Source organism: Schistocerca cancellata, chromosome 3, assembly GCF_023864275.1.
Source record: "Schistocerca cancellata isolate TAMUIC-IGC-003103 chromosome 3, iqSchCanc2.1, whole genome shotgun sequence".
Taxonomy (NCBI): Eukaryota; Metazoa; Arthropoda; class Insecta; order Orthoptera; family Acrididae; genus Schistocerca; species Schistocerca cancellata.
This window is the reverse complement of record NC_064628.1, coordinates 502,660,224-502,674,105: the sequence shown is the minus strand read 5'-3', so window position 1 is coordinate 502,674,105 and position 13,882 is coordinate 502,660,224. Positions and strand designations below refer to the sequence as shown.

Here is a 13,882-nt window from a genome sequence, read left to right as displayed (position 1 = left end):
CTGTGTCGGTATGCCTGCCGGCTGTCGTCTATGCCCGACCACCCCTCTTACAAGTCCTTCTTCGCCGATTCTCTCGACCGTCAGTACGGGTTGTATGTGTCTGCCCTGCTGCCCCCCTGAGTCCGCTTCCGTTGCCTGCTTCGACAATTGGATTTTGCCCTCCCTACCACCTTCAGAGAGGGTGAGAGCCCGACACCACCTTGGCTCCAGGCTCCGGTTCATATTTATCTCGACCTCAGCTCACTCCCGAAGGATGGTACTCCGGCTGCAATGTATTGCTCACGGTTTGCCAAACTTCGTGCTCGACTTGCCGGTCACACCTTTATTTACACCGATGGCTCCAAAACTGACGATGGTGTCGGCTGTGCCTTTGTCGTCGGGGCCGCCACATTTAAATACCGGCTCCTCGACCAATGTTCCAGCTTTACGGCCGAGCTTTTTGCTCTCCATCAGGCCGTTCAGTATGCCCGCCGCCACCACCATTCATCATATGTACTCTGCTCTGACTCACTCAGTGCTCTTCAGAGCCTTGGAGCTCCCTATCCGGTCCATCCCTTGATTCAACGGATACAGCAGTCCCTCCATTCTTTCGCTGATAACGGTGGTTCTGTCAGCTTTCTGTGGGTTCCCGGACATGTGGGAGTGCCTGGGAATGAGGCTGCGGATGCTGCAGCCAAGGCTGCAGTCCTCCTGCCTCGGCCAGCCTCCCATTGTGTCCCGTCATCCGACGTTCGTGGGGATGTCTGTAAGAGGCTTGTGTCGTTGTGGTGGGATGCTTGGTCATCCCTCCAAGGAAACAAGCTCCGGGCAGTAAAACCGCTACCAACTGCTTGGACAACATCCTCCCGACCATCTCGGCGTGAGGAGGTCCTTCTGACCAGGTTGAGGATTGGGCATTGCCGGTTTAGCCACCGCTACCTGCTCTCCGGTGACCCAGCCCCGCAGTGCCCTTGTGGTCAGGCATTAACAGTGCGCCATGTTTTATTGTCGTGTCCCCGTTTTAGTCAATTTCGTGTTGTCCTGTCCCTGCCATCTACTTTACCGGATGTTTTAGCTGATGACACTCGAGCAGCTGCTCGTATTCTGCGTTTTATAACTTTAACTGGCTTGTCCAAAGACATTTAATCTTTTTACTTATTTTGTCTGCATCTTTGTCGGGTCCTTCTGGTGTCCCCTCCATCCCCTTGAGTTTTACCAGATTCCATGTGATCTAACAACAGTGACTGGGCGCTAATGACCTCAGCAGTTGAGCGCCCTTAAACCCAACCAAAAAAAAAAAAAAAAAATGGCAGTGGCAAGGAAAGCATTTCTGAAGAAGAGAAATTTGTTAACATCAAATATAGATTTAAGTGTCGGGAAGTCGTTTCTGAAGGTATTTGTATGGACTGTAGCCGTGCATGGACGTAAAACATTTGATGATAAACAGTTCAGAGAAGAAGAGAGTATAAGCTTTTGAAATGAAATTGGTGCTACAGATGAATACTGAACGTTAGGTGGATAGATCACGTAACTAATGAGGAAATTTGTGGCACAACATGACTAGAAGAAGGGATTGGTTGGTAGGACATAATCTAAGACATAAAGGGATCACCAGTTTAGTACTGGAGGGAAGTGTGGGGGTAAGAGTTGTAGAGGAAGATGTAGAGATGAATACAGTAAGCAGATTCAGAAGGATGTAGGCTGCAGTAGTTACTTAGAGATGGAGAGATTTACATGGGATAGAGTAGCGTGGAGAGCTGCATCAAATCAGTCTTTAGACTGAAGATCACAACAACAGTACCCACTATATCCTTATTGCCCAGTTATTGAGATAAGAGCTTAGAACTTCATATGTTCTCTTTGACGACATCTGTGAAACTAGTTTGTTTAGAGAATGAGGCATCGGTTTTTACTGTTTATACATTCAGGAGTGATTCCATATTGGGTATGTCATCCAGTATCTATTATTTGACCTTCAGAGAATGGGTAACTTATTCTTGTCAGATGCCTTTAGTATCCTCACCTCTTCTAATTGGTAGAGTGTAGTAGGCTTTAATTAATAATATCCAGAACGGTTTTCTCGAAAAGTTAATTGAACTTAGCGCCTTTAAAACTGGGAACTGTTTTCTCATCAACAACAATGCACATATGGTTAGATATTATTTTCAAAATGAACCTGCTTCAGTGTGTAAAGGTTTTCTGTCACAATTTTCTTCAGTTTTAATAGTTCATTTGGTCAGAGTTTACGTGTACAACTGCCTCCATTAATAGTTTAATAGTAGGGAAGCCAAATTAATGCTTGTAATGATTTACACAACCTGCTTGTCATGTAAAAGTGATGGATCCCCTGTTCTTTAGTGAGATCTGCAAACTAACTGTTAACTTTCATTTCAATTGCAGCTGCAGAAAGAGGAATGTGCTGGTCAGTGGCTGAAGTTTTTCTTCCATTCTTTTGAGAAGCCCCTGTGTCTGATCTATTCACATTCATTGCCCTGTGGTTGTTGGAGCATTAAACTGATTTTACTATTGATTCTGAACTATCACCAATAGTCATATTGCTGAGTCCTGTTGCATGCTGAATGTGAACAATAAATTCATTTTTCTTGCAGCAGTCCAAAACTTCTTTTCTAATGAACACTGATCCCTCCCTCCCTCTTCCCCCCACCCCCCACCCACCAACACACATAGTTTCCCTTTAATGGCAAGTATTGACACAACTACTGCACTCGGCACACCAACTTCCTTGGCAAAGTGGAAGTGGTAACACCAGTTCCTGTCAGATTGCCGAAGTCAAGCACTATTGGGCTTGGCTAGTGGTTGGATGGGTGGCCATCTGGGTGTGCCAAGTGCTGTTGGCAAGCATGGTGCACTGATCCCTTGTGAGGGCATTTGAGGAGCTACGCAACTGAGAAGTAGTGGCTCCAGTCATTAAAATTAACAACAGCTGGGAGAGCTGTGTGTTGACCACATGCCTGTCTGAATCTGCATCTAGTGATGCCTATTGATGATTTGTCTCTACCATTGGGCCTTCCAAGGCCTGTTTGGACAGAGTTGTTTTTAGTTTTACTGTACTTGGCACACATTTTAAACATGTAATTCTTTACATTCTTTGCATCGTTAAGCATAATCTCACTTGGGATCTGCGGAAAGAATGTTAGCGTGTGAATTCTTTTGTAAAAATGTATTTTTATTATTTTTGTTTTTCAGAGATGTTCTATAGCACCGTTCATCACCATCATATTTCATCAGTTCACATCATCCTTGAATTTTTTCAGATTAGTTTCGTGTGGTTGATCATTAGCCTATACCTCTTCATTTGTTTAAATACACTTCTGCACAAACTGGTCCTGACAGTGTTCTGTATCACAAGTATATTCATTGTTAAAGATTTTTAAGCCAACAGACCACTGTTGTCTTGTCTGGAATGTGCTGCTCTTCATAATGAAATGTAATGTGAGAAGTCTCAAACGTCTCAAACATGTTGCAGTACTGTCTTTTTGTGCACTGATAGTGTTATTTGAAGTTTTTAGGCTATCCTTTATCTTGCTCCATCTTGTACTATATCAGCTGAGTGGCATTGTTGTCTTGTAACAAAGTTTCAGTGAATTTCCTGCTTGGCACTTTGAGGTGAAGTGTCAGGTTCCTATGATGTGCGAGATTTATTAACTGCTGTAACACTGATTCCTCTGCTCAGGGTATAACTGGTGGGTCAGATGTAAGGTTCCAGAAAAGTATGTCACAGCTGGTGGTGGGAGTTCATGACCAGGGTAGCAGAGATGTCTTGACGTCAAGTCTTCGTGTAGCCTGTCCATTCTGTCTGCTGTTTCTTCTGCTTTGAATAAAGCTGTCGTGATGGATTTGAGCTGTTGCCAGATACCATGTACAGATTAGTTGAAAACAATTGTCCCAGTTGACAAGATTGTCATATATTTATATCTCCATTGTGTCTTTGAAGACAGTTCCAGAGCCTACTGGTGTGGTGCAGCCCCTTCATCTGTTCAAAACCAAATATGTGTCCTCTGTTGATGCTGTGCTCTGCTACCATGAAGTTGTTTGTTTGGCTGAGGCAGACTCTCCTGACATGCTATATGCAGCACTGTGAGTTGCAGTGCTACTTACCAAACTCGCACCTGATACTATAAGTGTCAGGTGTTCATAGTCCTAGTTGATCTTTTACTGAGGCAAGTAGGCCTATGTCCTTGATTTTGTCTGGTGCGTGGAAAATGTTTTTATGTGGTGTTTCTCCATGATCCTGTTAATCTTTGGTGTGGGTGGCTCTGCACACAGAACGATCATCAGGTGTGTGGTTTCTTCTTCCGGTCTTTTCTTTTTTCCTCTTGTTATGCCAGAATGCACGCCTTATTTTGGTCACCATTTACCCATTCTTATATAAAGGTTCCTGCAGATACTGTAACTTGACAGGCAGACTCTTCTTGTTCAAAATCTTCTTTTGATCCTTTGATCCTTATACTGAGGTGTGAGCTCAGAATTTTCTTGTGCTGTTTTGTGCCAACTATTAGCACTATGGTGCAAGTCCATGTGTATCTTCTTCCCGTAGAAAGATTGCCCCAACATGCCATCGTGGTTCTTCTTCATCATAATGACCAGTAACAGTAGGCATACATTTTCTTCCGCCTCCATGGTGAACCTGTGATGTTGTTATAATGACGATAAAGGGGATCCTATGACACTCCCATCTCTTTCTTCACAGGATTTCACACCACATTGAAAGTAAAGGGTTGTTAGTGCATGTCGGACCAGTTTAACTGTGCTCTTATCAAAGTGACCCTTGAACAGTACCATGGAGTGTCTCGGTGGCACCTGTCTGAAGACGGACGTGATGTTGAAGCTGACTAGGAGGTTCAGGTGCAGTTGCAGGTGCAGGTGAATCTTCAGGAGCAGTTTTACAATTTCTGTCGAATTCTTGACTTGTTGTGGGTAATGATCTGTGAGAGGTATCACCAGCTGCACCACATGTTGGTGAATTTATTGCATTCACTATAGGACGTAGTGGGACTCTCTCACTGTGTATTTTCATGAGATCGTGAAGCCATGGTGGTGCCTGTGTTCTGGAGTAAAGCAGTCTGACACTATCCTTCTCTTAAGCTGAGCTGTTTGGGTGTGGTGTGGTCTTCTGCATCATAGGTGGTGTAGAATCCTTATCCACTTCTTTGTTTTCCAGATGCTGTAGTAATTGTCTGTATTCATCCAATAATCATCTGACCTTAATAACACCGTCATGACTCTTTTGTCTGCTGTTTAAGTTGTCAGCTTTGGCCAGTGATGTAATCTTAATGGCTGCTGACACATCACTTTTGGTTTGTATATTCACAGTTTTATTAGTTGGTGAAGCCAATGAATATGAAAGCAATAAATAAATAAAATGGTTGTGGTGACTGACTGGTGTGTAGCTTAACACAACATATAGATTAGTTTGGGAAATGACAGTTTGGTTGTGAGTAGGTGAAGCCAACGAATGTGATACTAAAAAAAACCCTAGTTATGCTGATGGACTGATCTGTGCTGATGCCGTTTGGAAAAATTGCCAAAAACATAAAGTTATAGTTGGCATATTGTTTATGGCATTTGTCACATGTTTCCCATGACACTGGTCAAAAGCTTGTTCTCTGTTGCTGGGACCACTACATTATCACCCTCACCAAGATGGTGTTGGCATCTTGGCTCTTTCAATGGTCCTGCAGGTCTTCCTTCTCACTTTTTCCGTGACATCACTAATGGTTTGCTCGATGCTGCTAATGATCTCATGTTTATGTAATGCTCTTGGTACTGGTGCAAAATTCAAAGCTTTCAGCAGTATGGTTGTTTTCGTCCAGTAGAACTGTTGATGATCCCTTAATTGGTAGTGGAAATCAATGAAACTTGTTGCACTGTGTTGCGGTAGATCTCTCTGTGTAGAAGCCACTGGTTGCAAAGATGTTTCCATTGACTCGCTTCTAAATGCAGGCGAAGATACTGGATGCAATAAGCAGGCGGCAGCTTAATGCATCGTTTATAACTTTTAAATTATTTGAATAATTTTTATTTTGGTATCATAATTGTCCCTCTCCTCTTTGGATTCTAAAATTTAGTTATTTCCAACTATGTGATGACTGTCATTATGCCATGCATGTTGGACTGCTTAATGGCTGCCAGGACCAACTATGGATATTAGTTATTTCTGAGCTATGGTAGTGAGAATTGGGTACAGTGCCACCTTGGTTGAATTAGAGTACAGCAGAATTTTCCAGTGTGAGTTTGCATATGACAATGTTATGTTGAATTCATGCTGCAGTGGAAGACAGAGCAAAATAAGATGTTGGCACACATTATTCTAATCTCAATTAGCTCAAAGAAGCCAACAAAGTTTAGTGTCGCCATTGAAGGGATTATATGCTTCGACTCAAAAAGTTGCTGTTGAGAGGTTTGTGGTTTAATCCAAGGCATTTGGATATAACCTGTAATGATATGCTGCAATGTTTAAGAGACTCAACCTGCTTAGCTCCAATTGATGAACCATCCGAGTACAGTCTTTTTCAGCATTGAGGTGCTATAGAGAAACATTCAGGCGTATTATCTGCAATTGTAATAATCCATCCTGACGTCATATGTCATGGGTGAACAATGCTCACATTTTGAAAAAGCATGTGGGAATTCCTTAGCCATGTTGAGTAACTCAGAAGAAAGTGATTGGATTTGCAGGGAGCTATGTGTTGTGATATTGCTATGCAGTCACTGAATGTGATTATGATGTGCGGGCTTTATATTCCTGTCCAAGTATATTGATTAATCTTTTCTGTGGTTTTCCCTAATTTCCTTTGAAGACACCAGAGCAGAGTTTTACTTTCACATCCTTGTAGTGTGTGCTTTCCCCTCATATTTTTATACAACTGTGCAACTTTACTTTTACACGCAATTATGTTGTTTGTAGTGTATTTTTGATTTGAAATGGTCCAAGGAAAATAAATAAATAAATAAATGTGCCCGTAGAACCAAAGATAAGTGTGGTATTTTTTTTTCCAGGAAAGGAAAGATGAAGCAGAGAAAATAAAATTATCTGCAAATGATTTGTTTAAAGAAGGCAAACACAAGGAAGCTGCTTTAAAATACACTCTCGCCTTACGGACTTGTCCACTAAAGTATGAGCACGACAGAGCCATCTTATACTCCAATCGAGCAGCAGCAAAAATTAAAATGGTTTGTTGAAAATAAGATTTGTTTTGCTTGTGATTTATGTGTTTTACCATCTGCAAAATGTGAATTTATGCATTTAGGCATAGCCTCTGTTGCATGAGACTTATTTCCTACAAGTTACTATATCCTTGTAATTCACCATATACCGTAGCAGTAAAGAAGACCACTCACCATGAAGCAGAAGTGCTGAGTTGCTGATAGGTAAAAAAACACACACACACACACACACACACACACACACACACACACACACACACACACACCTGCCCTTACATGGTGTCAGCTGGACTAACAGTGCCAATGCTTTGGTTCTCAGTAGGTGGATTGGTATGGTGAGGGTAGTGTCGTGTGGGATGGGTAGAGAGAGAGAGAGGGGGGGGGGGGGGAGGGAGGCAAGAGACAGGGAGAGGGAATGGATGTGGGTGGCTAGCAGCTCGGAGGTAGGCAGTCGGTTTGCTGGCTAGCAATGTGAAGAGGAGAGGTGGCAGGTATATGAGCTAGCCATGTAATGCACAATTGTAGGGGCCAGCGGGGAACAGCACATGCTGAAGGTAATGTGGAGACATGAATTGGTAAGGGGTAACAGTACGAAGTAATGGGAGACTGTTGGATGGAGGGTGCAAGGATAGTGTGTTACCTTAGATTGAGGTCAGGATGATTACAGGAGTGGAGGATGTGTTGTAAGAAAACATCCTATCTGCATAGTTCAGAGACCAGATGATGCAGGGAAGGATCCAGATGGCCTGGGTTGTGAAGCAGCCATTGAAATTCAGCATGTTGTGCTCGACTGCGTGTTGTGCCACCAGGCAGTACCTTTGTTGTTGGCAACAGTTTGACAGCTGCCCTTTCATTCTGGTGGACAGCTGGTTAATTGTCATACTGACATAAAAGGCTGTGCAGTGTTTGTAGCAGAGTTGGTATATGACTAGGCTGCTCTCATGGGTGGCCTGGCTACTTATGACTAGAATAAGCTTATGACAGGACTGGATGGATGGTCTTCCACAGGGATTTTATCCTTGTGGCAAAGAACTGGGAGTGCAAATGCCTTAGGGATGGTCTAGGATGTTGTTTAGGTTGGGTGGGTGTCAGAACACCACCTTAAGGAAGGGTGGGAATGATCTTCCGTAGGATGTTCCTCATTTCAGAGCAGGGTGAGTGATAATCAAACCTCTGACGAAGAATATGGTTCAGTTGTTCCAGTACGTGTTGATACTGGGTGATGAGAGGGGCCTCCTTTGTAGATGTTTTTTTACTCATATTTTGGGTGGGGCTTGGGGTTATGCGAGTTTACAGCCTGGGAAAATAATTTGTAAACTAGGTGTAGGGGCTATTGTCAGCCTGTGAAGACCTTCATGAGGCCTTCAGCATATTGGCCAAGGGAGTTCTTGTCACTGCAGATATGTCGTCCGTGAGTGGTAAGGTGGAAGGGATCTTTTTCATTTGGGAAGGATGGTATCTGTTACAATGCAGGTGTTGTTGCTGTTTAGTAGGTTTAATATGGGTGGAGATATCAGAGACATGGGGGTCACTGTCCAGGAAGGTGGTATGTTGCGTAGAGGAGGACCAGGTGAAGTGAATGGGAGAGAGGAGGTTGAATTTGCAAAGGAATGTGCATGGTTATCTTGGCCCTGAGTCCAGATCATGAAGGTAACAATGAACTTGAACCAGACGAGTGTCGTCGTAACTGCCGTCTGCTTCACGTCTGCTGTGCAGCAAGCTACCTTAATTTAAGTATTAACTGTATTTTTCTTACTTGTCACTTCTTCTTCCGTGTGTGTTTGCTTTTAGGAAGCTTTAATTGTCGGGTGCTATTAATAGTGTTCCATAGATTTTGTGTTTGTTTTGAATACAGTCAGAGAGAGTCCCTTTAGTCAACCATAGTGCCAGTAGCGCTAGTGTTTGTTTTCAATACAGTCCAGAGACAGTTAGTGGTATTTTCTACAAGAAGTGGCTAGCAACCACAGTTTAGTCAATAAACAGCCGCCTTTAGTGAATTAGCGGTCTAGTTAAAGGTTGATTAACTCTCTCCAGTAAATTGATTCCTTAGGATGGATAGGATGTGTGACTGCTGTGTACGGACGCAGGAGGAGCTGGCCACTGTTCGTGAACAGCTGAGCGTGTTGATGACCGCGGTCAGCCGTCTTCAGGCAGCTGCCTCGGAGTGTAGCGGCAGTGGGGAGTCTGGTGCGTCGCAAGGTACACCCCAGGTGTTACATGCTTCACCCACTGTCCCTGCTGTCGAGACATGTTCGTGGGTACCGGGCGCGGTTGGGCCACCCTCTCCCCAAGGGGAGTGGCGGGTTCAGCGGCATTCGCGGTGCACGAGGCAGAGGGTCAATGTGGAGGCTGGCCGTTTGGCACCGCCCGCTCTGCCTGTGAGTGGACATGTGGCTGCTCCTTCAGCAAGGTCCGAGCAGGCACACGGGGGGGGAGGGGTTTATTAGTTATTGGGAGCTCCAACGTTAGGTGGGTGATGGAACCCCTTAGGGAAATAGCGGGAAGGTCGGGGAAGAAGGCCAGTGTTCACTCTGTCTGCTTGCCGGGGGGTCTCATCCGAGATGTGGAGGCCCTACCGGTGGCAATAGAGAGCACTGGGTGCACCCGACTGCAAATTGTTGCTCATGTCGGCACCAATGACTCCTGCCGTCTGGGTTCAGAGGTCATCCTCAGTTCGTACAGGCGGTTGGCGGAATTGGTGAAGGCGGAAAGCCTCGCTTGCGGGGTGGAATCAGAGCTAACTATTTGTAGTATCGTTCCCAGAACCGATCGCGGTCCTCTGGTTTTTAGCTGAGTGGAAGGCTTAAACCAGAGGCTCAGACGATTCTGCGGAGATCTGGGGTGCAAATTTCTCGACCTCCGCTATCGGGTGGAGAAATGTAGGGTCCCCCTGAATAGGTCAGGCGTGCACTACACGCCGGAAGCGGCTACAAGGGTAGCGGAGTACATGTGGAGTGCACATGGGGGTTTTTTAGGTTAGAGAATTCCCTCCCTAGGCCCGACAAGACGCCTCCTGAGACGCGGCAAGGTAGGAGTAGGCAAAATGCAACAGGGAATAACAATATTAATGTGCTAATAGTAAACTGCAGGAGCGTCTATAGAAAGGTCCCAGAACTGCTCTCATTAATAAACGGTCACAACGCCCGTATAGTACTAGGGACAGAAAGTTGGCTGAAACCAGCCGTAAACAGTAATGAAATCCTAAACTCAGATTGGAATGTATACCGCAGAGACAGGCTGGACAGTGAAGGGGGAGGCGTGTTTATAGCGATAAGAAGTGCAATAGTATCGAAGGAAATTGACGGAGATCCGAAATGTGAAATGATTTGGGTGAAGGTCACGGTTAAAGCAGGCTCAGACATGGTAATTGGATGTCTCTATAGGCCCCCTGGCTCAGCAGCTGTTGTGGCTGAGCACCTCAAGGATAATTTGGAAAATATTTTGAGTAGATTTCCCCACCATGTTATAGTTCTGGGTGGAGATTTTAATTTGCCAGATATAGACTGGGAGACTCAAACGTTCATAACGGGTGACAGGGACAAAGAATCCAGTGAAATTTTTTTAAGTGATTTATCTGAAAGTACCTTGAGCAGTTAAACAGAGAACCGACTCGTGGCGATAACATATTAGACCTTCTGGTGACAAACAGACCTGAACTATTTGAAAAAGTTAACGCAGAACAGGGAATCAGCGATCATAAAGCGGTTACGGCATCGATGATTTCAGCCGTAAATAGAAATATTAAAAAGGGTAGAAAGATTTTTCTGTTTAGAAAAAGTGACAAAAAGCAGATTTCAGTGTACCTGTTGGCTCAACACAAAAGTTTTGTCTCAAGTACAGATAGTGTTGAGGATCAGTGGACAAAGTTCAAAACCATCGTACATTATGTGTTAGATGAGTATGTGCCAAGCAAGATCGTAAGAGATGGAAAAGAGCCACCGTGGTACAACAACCGAGTTAGAAAACTGCTGCGGAAGCAAAGGGAACTTCACAGCAACCATAAACATAGCCAAAGCCTTGCAGACAAACAAAAATTACGCAAAGCGAAATATAGTGTGAGGAGGGCTATGCGAGAGGCGTTCAATGAATTCGAAAGTAAAGTTCTATGTACTGACTTGGCAGAAAATCCTAAGAAATTTTGGTCTTATGTCAAAGCGGTAGGTGGATCAAAACAAAATGTCCAGACGCTCTGTGACCAAAATGGTACTGAAACAGAGGATGACAGACTAAAGGCCGAAATACTAAATGTCTTTTTCCAAAGTTGTTTCACAGAGGAAGACTGCACCGTAGTTCCTTCTCTAGATTGTCGCACAGATGACAAAATGGTAGATATCGAAATAGACGACAGAGGGATAGAGAAACAATTAAAATCGCTCAAAAGAGGAAAGGCCTCTGGACCTGATGGGATACCAATTCGATTTTACACAGAGTACGCGAAGGAACTTGCCCCCCTTCTTGCAGCGGTGTACCGTAGGTCTCTAGAAGAGCGTAGCGTTCCAAAGGATTGGAAAAGGGCACAGGTCATCCCCGTTTTCAAGAAGGGACGTCGAACAGATGTGCAGAACTGTAGCCCTATATCTCTAACGTCGATCAGTTGTAGAATTTTGGAACACGTATTGTGTTCAAGTATAATGACTTTTCTGGAGACTAGAAATCTACTCTGTAGGAATCAGCATGGGTTTCGAAAAAGACGGTCATGTGAAACCCAGCTTGCGCTATTCATCCACGAGACTCAGAGGGCCATAGACACGGGTTCACAGGTAGATGCCGTGTTTCTTGACTTCCGGAAGGCGTTCGATACAGTTCCCCACAGTCGTTTAATGAACAAAGTAAGAGCATATGGACTATCAGACCAATTGTGTGATTGGATTGAGGAGTTCTTAGATAACAGGACGCAGCATGTTATTCTCAATGGAGAGAAGTCTTCCGAAGTGAGAGTGATTTCAGGTGTGCCGCAGGGGAGTGTCATAGGACCGTTGCTATTCACAATATACATAAATGACCGTGTGGATGACATCAGAAGTTCACTGAGGCTTTTTGCAGATGATGCTGTGGCGTATCGAGAGGTTGTAACAATGGAAAATTGTACTGAAATGCAGGAGGATCTGCAAGGAATTGACGCATGGTGCAGGGAATGGCAATTGAATCTCAATGTAGACAAGTGTAATGTGCTGCGAATACACAGAAAGATAGATCCTTTATCATTTAGCTACAAAATAGCAGGTCAGCAACTGGAAGCAGTTAATTCCATAAATTATCTGGGAGTACGCATTAGGAGTGATTTAAAATGGAATGATCATATAATGTTGCTCGTCGGTAAAGCAGATGCCAGACTGAGATTCATTGGAAGAATCGTAAGGAAATGCAATCCGAAAACAAAGGAAGTAGGTTACAGTACACTTGTTCGCCCACTGCTTGAATACTGCTCAGCAGTGTGGGATCCGTACCAGATAGGGTTGATAGAAGATATAGAGAAGATCCAACGGAGAGCAGTGCGCTTCGTTACAGGATCATTTAGTAATCGCGAAAGTGTTACGGAGATGATAGATAAACTCCAGTGGAAGACTCTGCAGGAGAGACGCTCAGTAGCTCGGTGTGGGCTTTTGTCAAAGTTTCGAGAACATACCTTCACCGAAGAGTCAAGCAGTATATTGCTCCCTCCTACGTATATCTCGCGAAGAGACCATGAGGATAAAATCAGAGAGATTAGAGCCCACACAGAGGCATACTGACAGTCCTTCTTTCCACGAACAATACGAGACTGGAATAGAAGGGAGAACCAATAGAGGTATTCAAGGTACCCTCCGCGACACACCGTCAGGTGGCTTGCGGAGAATGGATGGAGATGTAGATGTAGACTAGGGGTTGGGAGGTTTCCTCCAGATGGCCCATGCGAGGATGTCATGGAGATGCCCATGGCTGTGGTGTGGATTTGTTTGTATACCTTTCCTTCAAAGGAAAAATAGTTGTGGGTCAGGATGTGATTGGTAAAGTGTACATGGAATGAAGTGGTGGGACTGATGTCTGAAGGACAGTGGGAGAAGTACTGTCCAGTACCGGCAAGGCCATGGGCATGAGGGGTGTCGTATAGGGAGGTGGCATCATCAGTGATGAGTAGGGATCCAGGAGGTAAAGGTTGGGGGGTGGTTGAAATTCAGTGAAGGAAGTGGTTAGTATATTTGCTGTGGGAGGCTAGGGTTTTTTGCAGTTGGTTGGAGGTGTTTGTCAACAAGAGTAGAAATTGCAAATAGTCTTCAAGGGTTTGCCACGGGATGACATTGTGCAAATTTCACAATATTTCCTTGGAGAAATTGTCCAACATCTTCAAGTGGTTGAACCTTGCTGCTTTGTTGGTGGCTAGGTGTGACTGGCAGTATCCACAAGTCGAAACCCCTGTATATAGAACATGCGTACGAAGAATGCCCGAGTGCGGAAATCGCGCATGCACAATGATTTGCAGATAGATGGCGCCATACTCAAATGCCCTTTGCTGAAAATTCTGGAGCAGCCCTCCTGTGCATGCGCTATGTTCACTGACAGTGTGGACAGACGTTACTCACTAAAAAACCGTACTAGACCATTGTTATGACAGGTCTGTTATTGAAAAATCTTGTGATTTTCTTATCATTTAATAGCACCCAATGCAGGGTTCCAGGTGTTCTCAGTGGAGATCCTATATCCCTTTTGATTAGATTATCAGCTGTAGAGATATATA

General features: G+C 44.3%; 1 protein-coding gene across 1 annotated transcript in view; it reads left to right on the top strand.

The window, feature by feature from the left end:
* Nucleotides 1-13,882, top strand: part of LOC126175275 (tetratricopeptide repeat protein 1-like) — a 43,345-nt gene that overhangs the window by 8,142 nt on the left and 21,321 nt on the right. The window contains exon 2 of the mRNA XM_049921928.1: nucleotides 7,000-7,173. Coding sequence (XP_049777885.1) covers nucleotides 7,000-7,173 — 174 coding nt within the window. The remainder of the gene's footprint in view (nucleotides 1-6,999; nucleotides 7,174-13,882) is intronic.